This window comes from Pelophylax lessonae (assembly GCF_965119305.1).
Source record: "Pelophylax lessonae genome assembly, chromosome: 3".
In the NCBI taxonomy this organism is placed as follows: domain Eukaryota; kingdom Metazoa; phylum Chordata; class Amphibia; order Anura; family Ranidae; genus Pelophylax; species Pelophylax lessonae.
In genome coordinates, this window is record NC_138770.1 from 495,507,002 (window position 1) to 495,530,025 (window position 23,024).

The 23,024-nt window shown below is 44.1% G+C and overlaps 1 protein-coding gene across 1 annotated transcript in view; it reads left to right on the forward strand.

The window, feature by feature from the left end:
• Positions 1-23,024, forward strand: part of LOC309551208 (interferon-induced, double-stranded RNA-activated protein kinase-like) — a 311,038-nt gene that overhangs the window by 45,790 nt on the left and 242,224 nt on the right. The window contains exons 3-6 of the mRNA XM_082251706.1: positions 1,512-1,615; positions 3,578-3,713; positions 5,093-5,151; positions 18,854-18,986. Of these exons, the coding sequence (XP_082107832.1) occupies positions 1,512-1,615; positions 3,578-3,713; positions 5,093-5,151; positions 18,854-18,986 (432 nt within the window). The remainder of the gene's footprint in view (positions 1-1,511; positions 1,616-3,577; positions 3,714-5,092; positions 5,152-18,853; positions 18,987-23,024) is intronic.

Below are 23,024 nucleotides of genomic sequence, written 5' to 3' on the forward strand. Positions count from 1 at the left end.
ACTGTGGGGGGGGGGGGGGGCGGGGTGGTTGGGCTTGTGAAATGATCAAAGAGACATGCGATCCTATATAGCAGGTCACGTAGTCTCTGTGATCATTGCTGGAAGAAGGAAGGACCGCTGTGTTTACATCAGCCAACCGTCCTTCTCTCTCAGCGGGGAGAGATCGAGAGTGTCAGGTGGTGATCGGAGCTGCCTGACACACGCGCCAGCTTCCCCGCTGACGATTGGGGGCAGGAGCGTGCCGTAACTGCCTGCGTGCGACCGACGTAGAGCTACGTCGGTTTGACCAGGAGCGGCTGCCTGCCACAGTAAATCTGCGGCGGGCGGTCGTAAAGGGGTTAAAGGCTCGTACACACTATAAGAAAAATCAGACAAACATTTTTGTCCAAAGACTTTTCGTACAGAACTTTCTACAGACGATTCAGAATTTTCGTACGAAAATTCTCGAAGGGACAAACTCTAACATTTTTCTCGTACGGGAAAAAACAAAAGATTTTCGTTTAAAATAGTTTTTTTTTTTTTTACCTTAAAGCAATAAGGTAAAAAACAATACTCTGCATTAAGGTAAAAAACATTACCATGTTCACCCCCCCTCCCCCATTAAATACTTACCTGACCCCGATGTTGATCTAGCTAGCCCTGTGCCTGAGAGCAGCAGTGGTGCTTTCTCTCTCTCCTCACAGGCTCAGACAGCAGTCGGAGCCATTGGCTCCTGCTGCTGCCAATCAAATGTGGGGAGAGAGGGAGGGTGGTGCCTAGCTGTGCTGTGTGTGTTAATAGATCGAGCCCGCAGGAGTGCCCCCATAGCAAGCAGCTTGTTATGGAGGCACTCGGAAGGGAGGAGGAGCTGAGAGCACTAGTGAGGGACTCCAGAACAAGAGATTTGGAGTCACTCTGCAAAACCATTGCACAAGGCAGGTAGGTATAACATGTTTAATATTTTAATTACAAAAAAATAAAGCTTTAAAATCATTTTAATGCTTTTTCAATTTATAGTGAATTAATCATTTTAGCTATCTATTGATATGTTTTGTATTGGTTTGTTTATTGTATTGATCAATCCACTAAAGAGAGGAATATTTTAGTTATTGGTTAATTCTGGAGAATTTAACCACGTAACATGTACTATATCTCTCAGGGGCAATGGTATGTCACCGAGTTGTTATTGAGCTTATATTATAGAGAAAGTAATTACACCCCTGTTTCCTGGTGGACAGGAAAAAAGATGGAAATTAATGTGGAAAGATCTATCTGCTAGTGTGCCAAAAACATAGGAGGCCCTCTAAAGATTGCTCACTATACTGACCTGATGCAGCTGTGCATGGTAGCCAATCAGCTTCTAACTTTAGCTTGTTTAATTTGGCTTTGACAAAAAAACCTGGAATCTGATTGGTGTGTATGTAGAACTGCACCAGATTTTGCACTATCCAGTTTTAGTAAATCAACCCCTGTATTTGAAGCACCACCTTAAACTGGCTTTTTATTTTTATTTTCCTTTTTGTTCCTATTAGTTTCAAGATGATTTTATTGCTCTACTGAATCAATTCTGTCAGAAAAAAGGATGGACTTTCAACTTTGTGAAGGTTGATTGCACTGGACCTTCGCATATACCAGAGTAAGTAACATTTCTGTAAAAGCTTGGTATACTGTTACTTAGGGGCTTTACACCCAGTAAAATGTATGTAAAGCCATTTTTTCTTTTGATAGAGTAGGGAAGAGTTAAGAACCATCCCTACTATGTTCCACTGTTCCATTTTCGGTCTTGGAAATCTGTGCTTAGTGAGAGGAAGTACCCTCTTGGACATCACTTGGAGTGGTTTCCCTACGGAAAGATCTCCCCTCTATTCCTTTTTTGGTGTCAGCTGTAAAATCTGTGATTTTCCAGGCACTTTGTGTACTAGAATCAATGGTCACCAGGACAAACGAAGAAGGTGAAATAATCAGTTGAAAAAAACAATAAAAACATGACAGGTTTTGTATTCCTTCCCAACTATAAAACATGGAAAATATATTCTTTTATACATACACAAGAAACACTGTAGATGCTGACCTTTTAAAAAAAAGACACTTACCTGTCCAGGAATCCAGCGCCATCCTCACCCGGACAGATTCTTTGCTGGTCTGTGGGTCCCTGGCGCCGGCATGTTTACTAAGAAATGTTGGCTGTGACTTGTGTATCCACAGGCGGCTTCCCATTGTGCACATGGGAGCTGCGCTGCGCTTTGTAAATAGTCCCGCAGCCTTCTGGAACATGTGATATGCCCCAGAAGGTTGTGGGCAAACAAGAGGGGGGCAAAGTTCCATTCAGAGCACCTAGGCTGATACAGGCATCAAAACTAGATGTATGTATCCCACCCTGCTCCCACCCAAAAAATAAAAAATTCAAATAGTGGTGGAGGAGAGAGGGAGAAGGCAGAAAAGTGGAACTTTTCCTTTTCGATAAAATTCTGCTTTAACTATGTAAGTACGTGAGCGCAATTAATCTACCAACAATATACCAGTAATGTGAGGTTATTAACAGTTGATGCATGAGTCCGATCTTTTTGAAAAGTTAGAATGTCCTGAACAGCCCTGCAGAAAATTGCACCAACATTTGACAAAAACATTATCAGAATAGAAGAGCTTTGTATTTATAGTTTGCTTTAGCTCATTCTCCAGTAGCACACAGAACGACAGTGATGCACATTGTCAGGTTGACTATTAATATGCAGACTTTACAAATATAGCCTTGATTTTTGTTATTCCAGAGAACTATACTGAAATCTTTATGGGCTCTACCATACCATATTAAAGTGGTCCTTCACTCTCTTTTAGTTTATTGCATCTGGGGCTTTCCCCCTCCCTTTCACGCATTTGGAAACTATATATAGATATCTTTTTTTTTTTTTTTTTTTGGTAGCAAGTATTTTGGCCATAAGGTACTTGCTCCCACTAAGCTTTTCCTCTTTTAGGTGAGGATGTCACTTGTGGGGGCCACCGCACCTTACCTGCAGCCTCCTGGGGTACATCACACATCTCAGGAGGGTCTCTTCTAATCTGCACATTTAATGCATGTGCAATCGGGAGCTGGCTGTGGCAGATCAGGATGTCCTAGCCAGCTCCTGAATCCAAGATGCATATTGAATACAGCGCTGAATATTTCAGCATCAGACACCGTGGTCTGGTAAGTACCTATTTTGTAAAAGTCAGCAGCTACAGTACTTGTAGCTACCGATGTTGCTTTTTGCAGACCCAGCTGAAGTTCCTCTTTAAACCACAGGGCTCTGTACAGTACTGTACAGAGAAAACAGAAAGCTTCCCTTCCATTCCTGTAGATGTGCATGTTCTCAAGGCTAGCTCTCTCTTTGCTGGCAGGGAGTGAACACATGATATGGGAAGCTGGGCTGCTTCTGACACTACATACAACATTTACTCAAATTTCCCTTTTTACATGTTCCCAATCAATGTAAAGGCGTATGCTGTACATAAGCAAAGATTAAGGTTACTAGAATTGAGTCATTTGGGTGTTATGGGCAATGGAATAGTTTTATTTTTTATTTTTTCTTCATTATTTTTACAAATAATATCTGCTTTTCAGGTTTGCTTGTATTGCAGAAGTCAACAAAAAAAAATTTCCTCAATCTAGTAGGAAGAAAAATAAAAAACAGGCAGAAAAGGAAGCTGCTTATTTAGCTCTTAAGGTGCTGAAGAAAGACTTTCCAGATGATATTCAAGTAAGGAACATTTTATGTCCAATGCAGTAATGCAACTAATTTTAAAGTTGAACTCCAGGTAGTTATTCATTTTATAAAGCAGTTAAGTGAAGTGGAACGTCACTCTCTCAATCATCTTTGACTATTTTTAATGCTTATGCTGCTAGCATCAATAAATAGATAGGAAAGTATATCGTATTTACTTGTTTTAACCTTTTTTTTTTACATTTCTTCAGTTATTTCCTGCTTTCCATGCCTTGGTAAATTATGTCATACATCCCAGGAGTCTTCAGGAGAGGAGGATGGGTTTTCTCACATCCTCCTTCTTTCATGTCTGAGCTAAGGGCAGATATATTCCAGGAACTAAATGCTACATGAATCATCTGCCTTAGCTCAAGATGGCCACAGCCAGAAATGCTAGGGGGGTGTTTTTAAAGTGATTTCTCAACAAAATAAAGCATGGAGACATGGATGGATGGGGGAGTTTGCCTTGAATATTAAAAATAAATGAAATAGCGTTTTTGATGCTCAGATGTAATGTAGTTCTGCTTTAAATACTTCCATAAATATTCGTAACTCCCACTCGCTGCTCTGGCTCAGAAATTAGGTATCCAGTAGCAAAAACCATTATAGAAAGTTGAATTATGCCCAAAGAACATAGAAAACAGATCCCTATTTGCTGTGCAGTGCTACTTCAAACAACGAACACTAAACTCAAATCTGAAATAAATTATGCATTGGTATTCCCACCATCACAGAGAAATAATGAAAAATAAAAAACAAAGTTCTGAAAACATAAACAAGATCACTATATCCATAGTGATCTCGTTCAGAGGCAAACTATCTAACTCATGTACTTACTTACTTACATACTTATTATAATGCAGTTAGATAATGCAGTTAGATTATATGGAGTGAAGAAAAAAATATTAATCTTTGTCTTAAATGTCAAATAAAACTTAGAATTTTTCTATATGTGACTTGAGTTTGCTCTAAATGTGGAGCAGTCCCAAAGAAAGTCACAGCATTTATTTAACAAACATGGCATTCAAGATGCTATTGAGACTTTTTTTATGATAAAATCTTAAAAGCCATCCTATAATCCCAATCCACTCTAACACAAAAAATAGTTGCCTTTAGTTGTACTGTAACAAAATAGTGCTGGCGCTCCTGCCGTTGCAGTAGGAATCAAAGATTAGGTTCTTCTTTCTGGATTACAAGTTTTGAACAGAATTACAAATCCATCAGCACATAAAACAATCACTATATATCTATTCCAACTGTTTATTTTACTGCCTGCCTGGAGTTCAGCTTTAATCATTAACAGTAATGCAATGTACATACTTTTGTGTAATTTATTTTGCCATTATTATTACATCATTTCACATGTATAATTACAGGAATTACCAGAAGTTTTCAAAGATGAGTCCAAATCTGAAAACTGGTCCTGCTCTGGAAGGTATTTTTTCATTTTCTTTTTTGTTTTTTTTGTACTTAGCTAAATGTGAACCTCAGTTCAGCTTCATCAGTGTAATCAGTCAAGGAACAAACTTTTTTTTTGCCAGTTTTTTTTCAGTAAAAAAAAAAAAAACCTAGAAAATAGAAAAATAAAGAGAGGCATCGGTCCAAAAGGTTATGTGATAAAAAGAAAAAATAGTTTGTGTGGTGATCATTTGGATGCATTCATAAAAAATTACAAAAATATTTTACCTGCACCTTTCTTTTTTCCTATCTATTCTAGTTGCTGCACACAAACACTTTAAGTCTCCTAGACATATATACATGTACTATGCAGCACTCCTATTAATGCAGGATTATCTACACCATGTGCCAACAATAAATGAAGTGTAATAAATGGCTACTAGTATGCATGCAAGTTTCTTCCAACTTCATATACCAACCAATATAAATTTCATACCTTAATACTATAACTGAACATAAATATTAATTAATAAAGTGCCTAGTTCAATGTCCATTCTACCTTCTCCTATCACCAAAATGTCCTGTGCCCAGGGTCGATGCTACCACTAGCCAAACTAGGCAGCTGCCTAGGGCGCACTGCCGCCTAGAATGCAGCCACGGCGTGTCCTAACATGACAGTGGCATGTACAGAAACCGATCCCTTGCAGCTGCTGAATTCCGACTTCTCCTCTCCCTCCTGCAGTCACTCAACGCTGCAGGAGGGGAATGGAGGGGATTGGTTCCATTCCCCCTCTTATCCAGATCCTGCTGCCCCACTGTGATCTCCAGGGCCCGCTGTTTCCTCTCCCCCGGCCCCGCTGTCTTCTCTTTCGAGCCCGCTTTGATCTCTCCCAGCCATGCTGTTTCCTCTCTCCCTGCCCCTCCTCGTCTGTCAGGATGGAGAGCAGGGAAGGGGCAGTACCGATCACTGACTGTTTATTTTGTTTTTTCCATAACTGAGGTATAGTAAACTTTGTTTACTATGCCTCAGTTTGTAAATAAATGTGAAGCCCCTGTACAGAGTTATTCCTGTGCATTCATTTTGTGCTGTGGAGGCTCCAGAGATAGAGACTGAGGGCTGTGTCCTCCATATTCTTTCTCTGTCTCAAAGGTGAAACATCAGAGGTCTGTTTTGACCCCTGATATTTCACCAAAGCCACCCCATGGAGGTCCAAAAAATATAATTAAAAATAAAATTGTAAACAAATAAAATGTTAAAAAAGAATTTAAAATAATAAAATAACAAAAATAAACAACTACTGACACTGGAGTGAAGCAGGCTAAATATAACTAAAAAAAAACATCAAGAAACTAGTAGTTGTTATTATTTGTCATTTCGTTTAAAAAACAAAAAAAATGGGCTTCTCAGTTTACAATGCCTGGGCCTATTTCTTCTGCCAGTTGGGGCCTGCTTCCCATTGCCACCTATGTTCCCCACAGCAGGGGTGGATCCAGAGTCTAGTCTCGGGAGGGGCACTGCCTGAAAATAAGTTGTTGCTTACAGAACTGTATTGCAAAACAAACTTTCCCCATTCTTCTCTTTTAAGTGTGTACCCAGCTAAAAGTGGAAAGGGCTTAAAGGGGGTGATAAAACAGAATCTGTGCCTACTCACTGTATACACTGCACACACATATCACAATCCTTGTACAGCAAAATACTCCTAATCACGGTGCCACAGGTAATCATTTTATAGCTACATATGCACCTCAGAATGAATGATCATTTTTAAAAAATGTAATGTTTCCATCACATATGCTTTACTTCACACAGAAACTGATCACTGAGCCTACCATAAAGAAGATCTTCATTAAAACCTGCAATTGTTGGAATAATAAACACTTTGGTCAGGGCTATGTAATGTACAACATACTATGTAGAGTTCAGTGGTCAGGAGGTAACATACAAAACATCATAATGTATAGAGTACAGGGGCCATGAGTAATGTATAGAGTACAGGGGCCATGAGTAATGTATAGAGTACAGGGGCCATGAGTAATGTATAGAGTACAGGGGCCATGAGTAATGTATAGAGTACAGGGGCCATGAGTAATGTATAGAGTACAGGGGCCATGAGTAAAGCTCGCCATACATGGTTCAGTATTTTTCATTCAGCCAGCTGAACAAAATAAACTGAATACATTTCCCCATCCATACATTCCAAGGTGAATGGGGAAATCCTCCCTGTTGTGTCTGTATATTCTGATTCCCCCCACTGTCAGAATACACTGATCAGCATTGCAGTCACTGGCTGCATGTGCTAACCGAATACTGCAGGACTGTTTATCAGAAGCCAGTCTATCAGACAAAACAACAGATAGAGAGCTGCAGTCAGGACAAGCCCCCTTGTTTACATGAATGTCCGTCTTTACATCATAAATCCCCATCCCCCCTCTTTATCAGAGTCTTCCCCCTTATGTCCCCAGAGTCACCCCCCTTACATCTGGGTCCCCAGAGTCATCCTCCCCCCTTACTCCAGGGTCTCCAAAGCCACCCCCTTCACATTAAAGGTGCCCTGAGCCACCCCCCCTCTTACATAAGGGTCCCCTGAGCCACCCTACCATGCATCAGGGTCCCCAGAGCCCTCTCTTTATTACATCAGGGTCCTCAGAACCCTCCTCCTTACATCAGGGTCCCCAGAGCCCTCCTCCTTACATCAGGGTCCCCAGAGTTGCTCCTTGTTACATCAGGGTCCTTAGAGAGCCCCCCCCACCTTACATCAGGGACCCCAGAGCCCCCCCACCTTACATCAGGAACCCCAGAGCCCCCACCTTACATTAGGGACCCAAGAGCCCTCCTTGTTACATCAGGGTCCCCAGAGAGCCCCCCTCCTTACATCAGGGACTACAGAGCCCCCCACCTTACATCAGGGTCCCAAGAGCCCTCCTTGTTACATCAGAGCCCCCAGAGAGCCCCTCCTTACATCAGGGTTCCCAGAGAGCCCTTTCATTACATCAGGGTCCCCAGAGCCCCCCACCTTACACCAGGGTCCCAAGAGCCCTCCTTGTTACATCAGGCTCCCCAGAGAGCCCCCCCTCACATCAGGGTCCCCACAGATCCCCCCTCACAGGGTCCCCACAGAGCCCCCCCCTCACAGGGTCCCCACAGAGCCCCCTCTCACAAGGTCCCCACAGATCCCCCTCACAGGATCCCCACAGAGCCCCCCCCCTCACAGGGTCCCCACAGATCCCCCTCACATGGTCCCCACAGAGCCCCCCCTCACAGGGTCCCCACAGATACCCCCCTCACATCAGGGTCCCCACAGAGCCCCCCCTTACAGGGTTCCCACAGATCCCCCCTCACAGGGTCCCCACAGAGCCCCCCCCTCACAGGGTCCCCACAGAGCCCCCCTCACAGGGTCCCCACAGAGCCCCCCCCCCTCTAACATTAAAAAAGAGCCTCCTGATTTAATGTACTCACGGTTGCATGCTGACACTCTGCTGGCCTGGAGTAGCTGGAGGGAGGAGGTGGGTGGAGCCAGCACTCCACTCGGCCCGCAGCAGAGGAGGAAGGAGGCTCCGCAGTGTATGCTGGGGCGCTCCCCTCCTCCTCAGATGACATCACTGGTTGCTAGACGCCGAGCGTCGATAACAACCAGTGCACTGCAGTACAGGCCAGCGACGCGGCTCTCGGCTCCGCCGCCGCTGCTGGCCTGGATCTTGGACACCCACTGGGAGACTCACTGCCTGGTCAGGAGTGGGTAATATTTTCGGGGGGGGGGGGGGAATTGACCCGTTGCCCCCCCCTGGATCCGCCACTGCCCCACAGACTGTGCCACGTTCCGCATACTGCTGCGTGCTGCAGGATTGGATGACATTAGCTGGAGAAATTTAGCAGTTTTGTTACAAAAAGGTGTCCGATAATATTAAGAAGCAAAATAATATATTCAAACACTAGCAGCGCTAAATAAACAAACTAAGGAATAAAATCCAAAGTCCTTAAATGGGTATTTCCAGGTCATGTGGTGAGTTGGTTAGACACAATCCTTTTATCCCAGGGAGGGTGTGAGGGGTCCTGGCCGTAGCACCTGATTTCCACCACCACTTTGTGCTCCCCCCCCTATTCTTAAAACTCACCAGAGAATGGTGAATCAAGATCCTTCAAGGAATTCCGCCACTAGATTCCAACATTGGACACTGGACCACTTTTCCTCTATTAGCTGTACAATCTCCTCCGTTGCCAACAAACCATGTAAGTGAACAAGAGTGGGGCGACAATAGTGTAATTCCGCCAATAACGTTTATTAAACACTAAAAACAACCAAATGTAGCCCCGCTCCCCTCAGGATGTCTACTTACAGGAAATAATAAATAGTGAAGGCATTGAGTAAAAATGTAATGTAAATTCCGCTGGATCCCTCTGTACCAAACCTTGTGCAATCTGGAGAGGGCTCCGGCGTGTATGTAGATGTCCTTATGCGACCGCGCACGACGGCTCTGACGCGTTTCGTCCTCCGACTTCCACAGAGAGCCCGTGTGCGCGGCGCGGTCGTAAGCTATTTATAAATGTGCCGGCAAAGGCGCACTCGCGCCAAAACCAGCGTCACCCGGAAGTGAATGCCCATTACATACTTCCGGTAATGATCACTTCCGGCGTATAGACCCGCTCCGCCCCGCGTCACAGCGCGGGACTTGCGGCACGCCGGAAGTGCATCATTGATGTAAACATCCGGTCGGCTTTGATGACGATGCTAAAGGAAGATACCTCCCTGTGCTGAATGTCAAATCTCGCGTCTCACAGACACGAAATTCAACCCATCCCCGCTAAAGGGGGGTTGTCATCTAGCCGCATCCTTATACCAAATCACAGGAAATCCAGGATCTTTTGGCCTGAGGTGTTAGTTATTTAGAGACATGAATGCAAACATAAATTTCACTGAATGCCATTCACCTCACACAAAATATATGTCATTGTTAAAACCACACATATAAAACTCATAAATAATCACATAAAAAAGAAAGTTGATTGCAAGTATGTAATAGATAAGGAAAACTTCACATCCCTTATGTGAAGTTTTCCTTATCTATTACATACTTGCAATCAACTTTCTTTTTTATGTGATTATTTATGAGTTTTATATGTGTGGTTTTAACAATGACATATATTTTGTGTGAGGTGAATGGCATTCAGTGAAATTTATGTTTGCATTCATGTCTCTAAATAACTAACACCTCAGGCCAAAAGATCCTGGATTTCCTGTGATTTGGTATAAGGATGCGGCTAGATGACAACCCCCCTTTAGCGGGGATGGGTTGAATTTCGTGTCTGTGAGACGCGAGATTTGACATTCAGCACAGGGAGGTATCTTCCTTTAGCATCGTCATCAAAGCCGACCGGATGTTTACATCAATGATGCACTTCCGGCGTGCCGCAAGTCCCGCGCTGTGACGCGGGGCGGAGCGGGTCTATACGCCGGAAGTGATCATTACCGGAAGTATGTAATGGGCATTCACTTCCGGGTGACGCTGGTTTTGGCGCGAGTGCGCCTTTGCCGGCACATTTATAAATAGCTTACGACCGCGCCGCGCACACGGGCTCTCTGTGGAAGTCGGAGGACGAAACGCGTCAGAGCCGTCGTGCGCGGTCGCATAAGGACATCTACATACACGCCGGAGCCCTCTCCAGATTGCACAAGGTTTGGTACAGAGGGATCCAGCGGAATTTACATTACATTTTTACTCAATGCCTTCACTATTTATTATTTCCTGTAAGTAGACATCCTGAGGGGAGCGGGGCTACATTTGGTTGTTTTTAGTGTTTAATAAACGTTATTGGCGGAATTACACTATTGTCGCCCCACTCTTGTTCACTTACATGGTTTGTTGGCAACGGAGGAGATTGTACAGCTAATAGAGGAAAAGTGGTCCAGTGTCCAATGTTGGAATCTAGTGGCGGAATTCCTTGAAGGATCTTGATTCACCATTCTCTGGTGAGTTTTAAGAATAGGGGGGGGAGCACAAAGTGGTGGTGGAAATCAGGTGCTACGGCCAGGACCCCTCACACCCTCCCTGGGATAAAAGGATTGTGTCTAACCAACTCACCACATGACCTGGAAATACCCATTTAAGGACTTTGGATTTTATTCCTTAGTTTGTTTATTTAGCGCTGCTAGTGTTTGAATATATTATTTTGCTTCTTAATATTATCGGACACCTTTTTGTAGTTGATCTTATCCTTTATAGCAGCTGCTTTGACGTCAAGTCGTTATTATTGATTTTATTCTTGTGCCTTCTTATTTATTTTAGCGCAGGGTGAGTGTATTTATAGGATTTTAATTTTCATATATTTATCACTCCTTACTGTCCTTAGCAGTTTTGTTGTTTTACTATTTTCTACTGTTTTTTAAAAATTATAAGTTTAATCTTTTTTTGGGGGGGGGGGTTGCAAGTAGCTGTTCTTTTCTAGGGCGCAAAATAGTCTAGCACAAGACCCGTCTGCGCGACAAGTAATACATTTAATTCAAAATTAAGTACATCCCTAAAAGTGCTTTGTGCTTGAGCCTGTGATTCGCACTGCATTGCTGTGCAGATCACATGCAGTGTCTGTGCGATGCAAATTCAGCCATACAGTTTGTATGGCTGAACTTCCATTGCATTTGCGTAAAATTGCTGCACGAACCTTTTTTTTCCCGCACTGGAATCGGATCGCATAGATGTTTATACCTATGAGATCTGATTCCTGTTCGAATTCACAGTTCGCTCTGCGATCTGCGAAATGATCTGGGTGTGTCAATAACTTTGCATTGACACCCGCAGTGGTTTGAAAAGGGTAGTGTGAACTGCCTGCAAGATCGATGCAATGCGGGACCCTGCACTGGAATCGCGCTGGTTCCTGCATCGCAATAGTGTGAACGGGGGCTGAATGATTCCTTAACCAGTTGCTGACCGCCCCACCTACGCAAGTTTGCTTACAGGGACGTGATTTTGCTCTTCCAGGTCTGCGGACATAACGAATGCGATGGACCCGATGTCCGCCAAGACCCGCCAATCGTTCCTGAGCGAGACAGAACGGCATTCTGCTTGTATAAACAAGACAGATTGCTGTTCTGCTAGAAGGGGAGAGCGATCCTGTGTTTCTGCTCAGCAGGAACACAGATCTCTGTCTTCTCACAGCCAAAGCACACCCCACCCCCATCCCACACAGTTAGAAAGCACTCCCTAGGAGCACATTTAACCCTTTGATTGCCCCTGATGTCAACTCCTTCCCTGCCAGCAGGACCACTGTTAGAAATCATGGGGCCCCATACAGTCTACCTTTCAGGGCCCCCTTTGACCTGCCTTTAACCCCCCCCCGCCGGCTTTGAACATGTAATAGCCATGACAGGTACTCTTTATGGAGAGATCTGGGGTCTATTAAACCCCAGATCTCTCCTCTAGCCTCCAAAACATCTGATCAAACTGAGATTGCCGCTCCTACAGGGCTTTAGAAAGTCCTGTTTTTTCTATTTCGCAGAAAAGAACTGTAAATGTGCCCGGGCCCCCTGTTGAGTTGATAGGGCCAGGCCGGTACAACAGGACTGGCTGTACTGCCTTATCAGCAGCCCTGCCTGCCAGTGTCATTAGTACAGTGACCTTGCATTTTTAGAGCACTAATCACTGTATTGTTGTCACTGGTCCCCAAAAAGTGTCACTTAACCACTTAAGCCCCGGATGATTTTACCCCCTTCCTGACCAGGGCCTATTTTGCGATTCGGCACTGCGTGACTTTAACAGGCAATTGCGCGGTCGTGCGACACTGTACCTAAACGAATTTGACGTCCTTTTTTTCCCACAAACAGAGCTTTCTTTTGGTGGTATTTGATCACCTGTGCAATTTTTTGATCATGCGCTATAAACAAAAAAAGAGCGTCAATTTTGCAAAAATAACAATATTTTTCAAATTTTTTTTATATGAAATTCCCCCAAAAAAATGTAAAAATCAAAATTTTTTAAACATTTTAGGCCAATTTGTTTTATGCTACATATGTTTGGTAAAAAAAAAATCGCAAAAAGCGTATTTTGATTATTTTGCGCAAAAGTTATTGCGTTTACTAACTAAGGGAAAGATTTTTGTCATTTTTGTTGTTTTTAACGAGTAATGGCGGCGATCTGCGATTTTTTTTTTTTGCGGGACTGCGACATTGCGGCGGACAGATCGGACACTTGACTGACATTTTTGACACGTTTGGGGTTACCAGTGACATTACTACAGTAATCAGTGCTATACATATGCACTGTTACTGTAAAAATGACACTGGCAGTGAAGGGGTTACCTTTTATTGAGAGGAAGGGGTTAAGTGTGTCCCTAGGGGCGTGTTTCTTACTGTGATTGGATGTGGCTTGATGTGTAAGAACAGAGATCAACGGTCCTACAGAACCGTATGATCTCCATTCTTACACAGGGAAGAATGACAGGCGGCTTTGTTTACATTAGCCGTCTGCCTTTCTCCCGGTGTAACAGACGATCGCGAGTGCCCGGCGGACATCGGGTCCGCCGGCCACACGCGCGGGGGGGTCTGTGACGGAACGGGAGCGCGCTTGCTCCCTAGAGCCTCACAGGCTAGCGACGTAGACCTATGTCGCTTTGCCTGTGAGGGGCTGACCGCCGCCGTAAATAGTCGTGCGGCGGTCGGCAAGTGGTTAAGGCCCGTACACACTTGACGAAAATCAGACTAAATATTCTCAGATTTTTCTCTCTCATGCTCCGCGGTCATAACCGTTTTTAGTTGACAGTGCATAATGTTCACGAAATTTCTCGTCTGATTTTTTTTTGGGACGTTTGTTCCTAGACTTCCGGGTCGTCAGCAACTTCAGATCATGCGCGGCCTTTCGTATCCGATTTTTCGTGGACGTACTGCATACACATTAAACAAAATTGGTCGTGCTGGGGATGGACGATAAACATTTTTGGTGTTTGTTCCTCCGTTTTTTTTCGTTGAAAATGTCGGCATCGGCTGCTACACACTAGCCGAAAATCGTATGATTTTACCTCGGACAGGAATTTTCGGCAGATTTTCTACTAGTGTGTACCCCACTTAAGTGTCAAATTTGTCCACTATAACGTTGCAATCTTGCTAAAAAACGCTGATTTACTTTACTAGTAAAAAAAAAATTAAAAATTCCATAAAAATATCCCATAGTTTGTAGACGCTAATAATTTTGCACAAACCAATTAATTTGCGCTTATTGGGATTTTTTTATTTATTTATTTTTTACCAAAAACGTGTGGTAGAATACTAATTGGCCTAAACTGATGAAGAAATTAGATTTTATACTTTTTTTTTTTTTTATATGTTTTATAGCCAAAAGTAAAAAAATTTTTTTTTTTTTCCAGAATAGTCAGTCTTTTTTTGTTTATAGCGCAAAAAATAAAAATTGCGTAGGTGATCAAATATCACTAAAAGAAAGCTCTATTTCTGGGGAAAAAAAGGACATTAATTATTTGTGTACAGCATCGCACGACCACGCAGTTATTACTTAAAATAACGCAGTGCTTTATCGCAAAAAAGGGCCTGGTCATGAAGGGGGTAAACCTTCTGGGGCTGAAGTGGTTAAAGTGCTCTGTGTGCTGCTCAACAGTCAATGTGCTACGCACCACACATTTTTCTTTCAAGTTTCGACTTGTTCTGTGTCGCCTCTATTTCCTGTGCCCCCGCCTCCACACTGAGGGAAACTACCAGAAGTTGTTGACCCCCCCCAAAAAGATGGGTCAACAAGCACTTTTGCCCTCAAGCTGGTTTTTTTCTTTTTTCACTCTTTCCAGACAGCATATATCACATGTCTCCTTATGGCTCACATGATTTCATCATGGGGACCGTCCGGCTGTAACGTGAGAATTACCTACCCTGTGAGAAAAACCTACCCTCCTCACTTCCGGCCAGGAACAGCTGAGCAGCGCAGCACTGCTCATGCTCACAGGCCCGGATACCTAATGAAAGAGCTGAGGACCTGACTAGTGCGCATGCGCACTAGTAGGAAATTATCACGGTGTCCGTGAAAAAAACCTACCCACGCCACGCTTACATTAAAACAAGTGTGCTGCAATATAAGTAATCTCCGCTCCTGTCCCTGTCACTCCCCTGATCTTGGCTAGTAAATATAAAAGCGGGTTTTGGCTCCGTGATTTATGTTCTCATACACCCGTCGCCGCTTTTATATTTACTAGCCGAGATGAGGGAAGTGACAGGGATAGGAGTGGAGATCACTCGTATTGCAGCACAGGTGTTTTAATGTAAACGCCGAATTACATACAGTGCCGTGCAACCGGAAGTGACGAGGGTAGGTTTTTCTCACGGGTAGGTAATTCTCACGGAACACCGGCAACAGAGGAAATAGAACCACTCATAGTATTAACCGCTTGCCGACTGCGCACAGTATATTTACTGCGGCAGTCGGCCCCGGCCAGGCAGAGTGACGTAGGTCTACGTCGCTCGCCTGTCACTCCTTCCAGAGCCAATAGCGGGCGGGCGCGCGCCCGCCGAGGCGCGCGCCCGCCTCGGCTCGTTCACGGAGGAGTGCGGGAGTGTGACTGGCGGACCCGATGTCCGCCGGTCACACTACGATCGCCGCTACAGCGGGAGAAAGACAGAGCGGCTTGTGTAAACAAGCCACCTGTCAGTTCTCCCTGTGTAAAAGTGAAGATCAAACAGTTCTACTATGTAGAACTGTTGATCTTTGTTTTTACACTAGTAGACCTGTCCCTACACAGTTAGAATCACGCCCCTAGGACACACTTAACCCCTCCCTGTCCAATACTGTTAACCCCTTCCCTGCCAGTGTCATTTTTGCAGTAACAGTGCATATATATAGCACTGATTACTGCAGTAATGTCACTGGTACCCCCAAAAGTGTCAAAAATGTCAGTCAAGGGTCCGATCTGTCCGCCGCAATGTCGCAGTACCGCAAAAAAAATCGCAGATCGCCGCCATTACTCGTTAAAAAAAAAAACACCAAAAATGACAAAAATCTTTCCCTTTGTTAGTAAACGCGATAACTTTTGCGCAAACCAATCAAAATACGCTTTTTGCGATTTTTTTTACCAAACATAGGTAGCGTAAAACAAATTGGCCGAAAATTTTAAAAAATTTTGATTTTTACATTTTTTTTTGGGGGAATTTCATATAAAAAAAAGTGAAAAATATTGTTGTTTTTGCAAAAATTACGCTCTTTTTTTGTTTATAGCGCGTGATCAAAAAATCGCACAGGTGATCAAATACCACCAAAAGAAAGCTCTGTTTGTGGGAAAAAAAGGACGTGAAATTCGTTTAGGTACAGCGTCGCACGACCGCGCGATTGTCCGTTAAAGTCACGCAGTAAAAAATCGCAAAATAACCCCTGGTCTTTTAGCAGGAAAATCCTCCGGTGGTAAAGTGGTTAAACCCTTTTTTTTTTTATTTATTAAAAAAAATTTGCATCATGCATGCATTCACATTATTTTGTGCTGACATCTAGTACACAGTATCTTGATTGATATCTCACAGTTCTGGCTTACTTACATTCCAAATGGTAACCGAAACTTCCAGCAGAATGACTTCAGCGCTGTTAGCCCCACCCCTACATGTTTCACCTTCCTGAATTCAGTCCGGTCAGGCTGGGTTCACACTAGTTGCGGCTGCGGCTCACAGCAGGGGATCCGGTGCGTCCCTGTTCTCTGTTTCTTGTGCGAATCGGGTCCAAATTTTTGCCTTAATTTGGACCTGAAACAGAGCCAGAGACACACAGGACCCTTTTCCAGCGCAGACCACTGCTTCTTCGGTGGTGTGTTAACCGGCTCCATTGAGGGACGGTCACACTCTCCTGTCATGCGAATTCCACAGCTTTTAACCACTCATTAATCCTGTCTTTACCCAATCCCATTATTTACAATCATCTGCTATGTTACATTTTGTATGGGAAATTGATCACTAGTAAATTACTATTAAATATGTATATGCAAACAAATTGACCTTTAGGCTGGCTTTAGATATATGCTAATTGGATGCTTTTTTAACTGCATCCAATTCGCATAACGTGAATGTGACCGGCTTTTAATGGAGCTGGTTCCCACATGTCTGGGGTGGCTGTGGTGCGGTTTTGAAAAAGGGTCCTGTGCATTTTTGGGTCCGATTCAGGTGCGAATTTAGAAAAATTCTCCCCTGAATCGCACCTGACCCATTGAACAGAAAAGCACTGGACTCCGGACTGCAAACTGCAGCTGGACATGTGTGAATCCAGCCTTAAAGTGTATGTCAAGTCAAAAAGGTTTTGAATAGAGTGGGGAAGGATTAGAACCCTTACCATGTTTTTACTGCTACCTGGAGCTCTGTTAGAGAAATGTCCTCTACTTTCTATCCTGCTAACAATGGTTTCGCCAAATGGAAAGGAAAAATTTGAAACAGTAACAAAAAAGTAAAAATCTGACAGGGGTTCTATATTTCTACTCTTTTAAAGAAAATTATTGACCACTGTAGATGTGTTAGGCCTCATTCTTATGGACAGCATATGCCCGTGCGAGGGCCATGTTTCATGTCATTTGGGACGCAGCGGCTGCATGTAACCATCAATATTCCCAAAGCACATGATCCTGGAGAAGGTTCTGAAATATGGGGTGCTGCAGCAGCCACCAGCTGGAGACTGGATCATGTATTACACAGTGAAAGTATTTGGCAGCACACCACGGATCTTCAGAGTAGGGATAGACCAATTTTTGGCAAGGCCGATATATCGAGGGCCGATATGCACTTTCCCCGATATATCGGTATCGGCCCCGGAACTGGCCAAAAATGCCGATATTTTTGTGACGTCAATCTGCCTTCTATGGCCGCCTCCCTCGCCTTGGACAGCCTCGTCTGGAGTCGGGACTAGTCTCGCGGGAGTGTATCACAGCCATACACCCACTCACAGCAGCCCAGTGCCAGCTAGCCACCCACAACCACAGGTCCTAAACCAGCCAGCCACAGGCCCTGTACCAGCTGCCCACAGACCCTGTACCAGCCAGCCACCCACAGCCCCTGTGCCAGCCACCCACAGCCCCTGTGCCAGCCACCCACCCACCACAGGGTGCCAGCCAGCCACCCACCACAGGGTGCCATTAAGCATTAAACAAAAATGAACATGTTCAGTACCAGATTTGTGTCAAAAATTGTCTTTATTTTTCAAAACTTTAAATGTACAGAATATCGGCCGATACCGAAACGTTGTGACCAAAATATCGGTATCGGCCCTGACAAAAACATATTGGTCTATCCCTACTTCAGAGTGAGTCCAAATGTTTTATTGAGGAATGATCACATCACAGAAAGGAAGGTGCAATGATTCAGTGCTAGAGATGGGCTCAGGTGTGTTGAAGTTCCAAAGTGCCCGATCCCACCAGGAAGCCAACACTGCACTCCGCTAATCACAGGCAGTGAGACAATTCCCGATCTGTGTAGCTGCAGATTGGGAAATGTCTCAGTGCCTGTGATTAGCGGAGTGCAGTGTCGGCTTCCTGGCCGGATCGGTCACGTGGCAAATTGAACACGCTCAAGACAATCTCTATTCAGAGCCATGAAGAACCCCTTTGTAAGGCATGTGATGACACATGGACACAGCCGCTGCTCCCAATTTGACATCTGTGTGGGTGCATGTCCCAAAACACAGACATTGTTTAAGTCATATGATACTTGTAAAAACATTTGTAAATTGATTATACTTGACAAAAAGAAAGTCCACTGCTAATGCTGTTATTATATACAAATGTGTTGTAGCACTAGTGATGTAAGCCTGGATGCAAGCAATGGTGGAAATGGAAATGGACTGGCCCAATTAACAATTAGTGACTCTAGTTTGGATACAAGCACAGCTGAACGTGGACTGCAACAATCAACTGCTGCATCAGAGGTATGTTTAAAACAATACAGGTACTTTAAGACAATACAGGTGTGGTTTTCCCACACCACGGGTGCAGCGCAGAGTACCCTTGGGTTAGCTGTGCTTTACCATAGACTTCTATTGCATTGGGTGGTTTTGGTGCATTTTCTGAAAGTGCACTAAAAGTCCTGAACACAGGGATTTTGGTGCTCTTTCAGAAAATGCACCAAAACTGCCCAATGCAATAGAAGTCTATAGCAAAGCACAGCTAACCCACAATACAACCAGGCAGTGCAGGAAAATCATACTTCATCAGTGTGACAGTGCCACAAGAGGAAAAACAATGCTATAAAGTGGAAGTAAACCCTCCATAAATACCCAGTGAAGTGAACAGTCTCAGATGATACACAGAGATGAAACAAATCCTCCTACATAAGTTATACTTGTATATGTGATGTCTTCAGCTCTCTAGACTGTTAGAAAATGCACCTCCTGTTATAATTTTCTCTTCCTGATTCAGGGAGTAAAGTTTGGCCATACACTGTGAGACAGCTGATTGGAGGAAAGGCACACACCCCCTCTCCACATAGGCAGAAACATGAGCTATGCTGTGAAAAGACCAGCTCTCTGCTAATCTATTTATAACACCCGACACAAAATTTAGCCTGGTTTTATCTCAGTTGACGGATAACCTGTCAGAAGTTATCATTCTGATAAAAGAAAAACGGAGCAGGAGAAAGCAAGGGGATTTTGGGGAAAGATACTGTTAACTGACCATAGTAAATAAAGCAAATCAGAGTTTACTTCAATTATCCGATGGTTTTGCATTTGGCTAGGGTCAATGTTACTACTGGTGGCATGAGGCGATACCTGGACCCTATAGAGGTTGCACAGGCATTCCAACTCCTCCAGGATGGTACATCAATATGTGCCATTGGCAGAAGGTTTGAGTTTCCCAGCACGGTCTGAAGAGCATGGAATAGATTCCAGGAGACAGGCAGTTACTCTATTAGAGCTAGAAAGGGCCGTAGAAGGTCCTTAACCCATCAGCAGTACCAGTTTCTTCTTCTGGGTGCAAGGAGGAACAGGATGAGCACTGCCAGAGCCCTACAAAATGACCTCCAGCAGGCCACTGGCGTGAATGTCTCAGACCACACAATCAGAATCAGACTTCATGAGGATGGCTTGAGGGCCCGACGTCCTTCAGTGGACCTTGTGATCGCTTCCGGGCACCATGGAGCTTGATTGGCATTTTCCATTGAAAACCAGAATTGGCAGGTCCGCCACTGATGCCCTATGCTTTTCACGGATGAGAGCAGGTTCACCCTGAGCACATGTGACAGACATGAAAGGGTCTGGAGAAGCCATGGAGAACAATACGCTGCCTGTAACATCATTCAGCATGACCGGTTTGATGGCGGGTCAGTGATGGTCTGGGGAGACATATCCATGGAGGAACCTACAGCCCTCTACAGGCTAGACAATGGTACCCTGACTGCCATTACGTATCGGGATAAAATCCTTGGACCCATTGTCAGACCCTATGCTAGTACAGTGGGTCCTGTGTTCCTCCTGGTGCACAACAATGCCCAGCCTCATGTGGCAAGAGTATGCAGCTAGTTCCTGGAGGATGAAGGAATGGATACCATTGAATGGCCCCCACGTTCGCCTGACCTAAATCCAATCGAACACCTCTAGGACTTTGTTTCGGTCCATCCGACGCCACCAGGTTGCACTTCAGTCTGTTCAGGAGCTCAGTGATGCCCTGGTTCAGATCTGGGGAGGAAATACCCCAGAACAGCATCCGTCATCTTATTAGGAGCATGCCCTGACGTTGTCAGGCATGCAAACAAGCACGTTGGGGCCAAACAAATGACTGAGTACCATTTTGAGTTGCTGCAATGAAATTTCAGCAAAATGGACTAGCCTGCTGCATCATTTGTTCACTTTGATTTTCAGGGTGTCTTAATTCAGCCCTCTGTAGGTTGATAATTTCCATTTCCATCAAACAATGTGGCATCCTTTAGTTTCTAACACATTACCCAGTCCATATCTGTATTAATTTCCAGCATGATATGTTTCCCCATTGAGATCTGATGTATTTTAAAAGTGTTCCTTTAATTTTTGTGAGCAGTGTGTATATATATATATATATATATATATATATATATATATATATATATATATTGTAAGGGATTAGCTCGGTGGTAGGCGTATGGGTGACCCCTTTGGGGGGGTCGGCACACAGGGAGATAGCCGAGGAGTGGTTGAAAACAATAGTTTATGGTTTATTCTTCCAATTTCTTCAAACAAGTGCATGCAGCAAAAACATCAAAATAAAATAAAACACAAAATAAATCCTGGCCGCTGTGGGCGTCTACCTTCTCACACACAGGAACATACCTAAGGAGTCTGTCCCCAACCTACTGTTGGGCAGACTTGGCTGATCCTACAGCAGACACTCAAATGTCCATTTGTTTTCTTTTCACATATAAACATTGTCCATTGAACATGTCCCTTTGTTTTCTTTCACACAGAAACACTTCGTCTTCTCACCTTTGAGACGTCTTCACTCGTTTTTACCCTCCTGAGCGCACATCGCTTCAGGAGGTCTTCCCCATGCTCACACAGCTTTCAGGGGGCACACAGAACTGTCCTCTACCCACACGGCGTCAGGATGCAGCACTCAATAGATTTTCTCTGGACAAATTATAGAGGCCTTGATCTCCTCATTCTGAACAGCTGAATGGTTTTCAACTTCCTGCTGGCTCTCTCTGCAGCCAACACCCTATAGTATCAGTGAACTTTCTAAATCAGGTGGAAATGTATCTCCTTCCTGTGACTACATTCCCAGATTTACCTGACTTCCTGTCACAATATATATATATATATATATATATATATATATATATATATATATATTATATTATATATAAATTCACCAAAGATTCACATGTTTTTTCACCCAGGACTAAGTTAACAAAATGTTTGAATTAAGGAGCGTGAGGCAGACTCCCTCCTTTTATTCCCCTTCTGCCCAGTCACTTTTCATTCCACCCATGTCTTCATTGCCAGGCAACAGGTACAGTGCCCACTCTGCACCAAATGGCAACTGGTGGTGTGCCTCCAGGGCATCCTTGTTGCTAGGTAACAGGTTGCCTCTATCTGCCTAGCTTTAAATAGCTCTAATTTGGCCTACAGCCACACACCCTGCCTCTGATTTCTGCCCCCTGGTTGGCTGTGTTCCTGGGGCTCTGAGCTTATGATGGTGGCTGCAATCTAACTCTCTACCTGTCATGTTCTGCCTGCTGTGCTACATGTCCTTGAAATATTAATTGTTCATCCCTGCCTTGTACCCTGACAAATCTTTTGGATTGCTGCTAGACTTGACCATGGAACTGTTTTTTGGATTACACTTTCTCTCTACCTGCTCAAACGCTAGAACTGTTTACTGGATTGCGCTTGCTCACTGTCTGCCCTGATCTTGGACTGTCACTAGATTCTGTTACCAGCTACTGCCTCTGGTCTAACCAACCTCATGATTACTATTTTTGTTCATTCTTGGTGCAGTCAGGCCAGGGACTGTAGCACTGGGGTTAATTTACTAAAATTAGAGAGGGAAAAACCTGGTGCAGCTGTGAATGCTAGCCAATCAGCTTCTAACATAAGTTTGTTCACTTAAGCCCTGACAAAACAACCTGGAAGCTGATTGGTTTCTATGCAGAGGTGCAACAGATTTTGCACTCTCTGGTTTTAGTAAATCAACCCAAATGTGTTCTAAGACCAAGGAGCAACCACGTACCAGTAGACCTGCTTGCTTTATTGGAATGGGGGGCTTCTAAAGGCATAAGAAACACTCCCCAGCTATAGTACCACACCTATGACGACCATTCAGGGGTATTCCCTTTATCGCAGGGATAGAGAAGGTAAAAAAGGGGGGGGGGTATGTCTGTATATTAAGAACAGTGTACAGGTAAATATGAGGGATGATATTAATAATGGAGCTATGGACAAAGCAGAATCCCTATGGGTAGAACTTAAAAGGGAAGGCACTATGGGGAAGGTAAT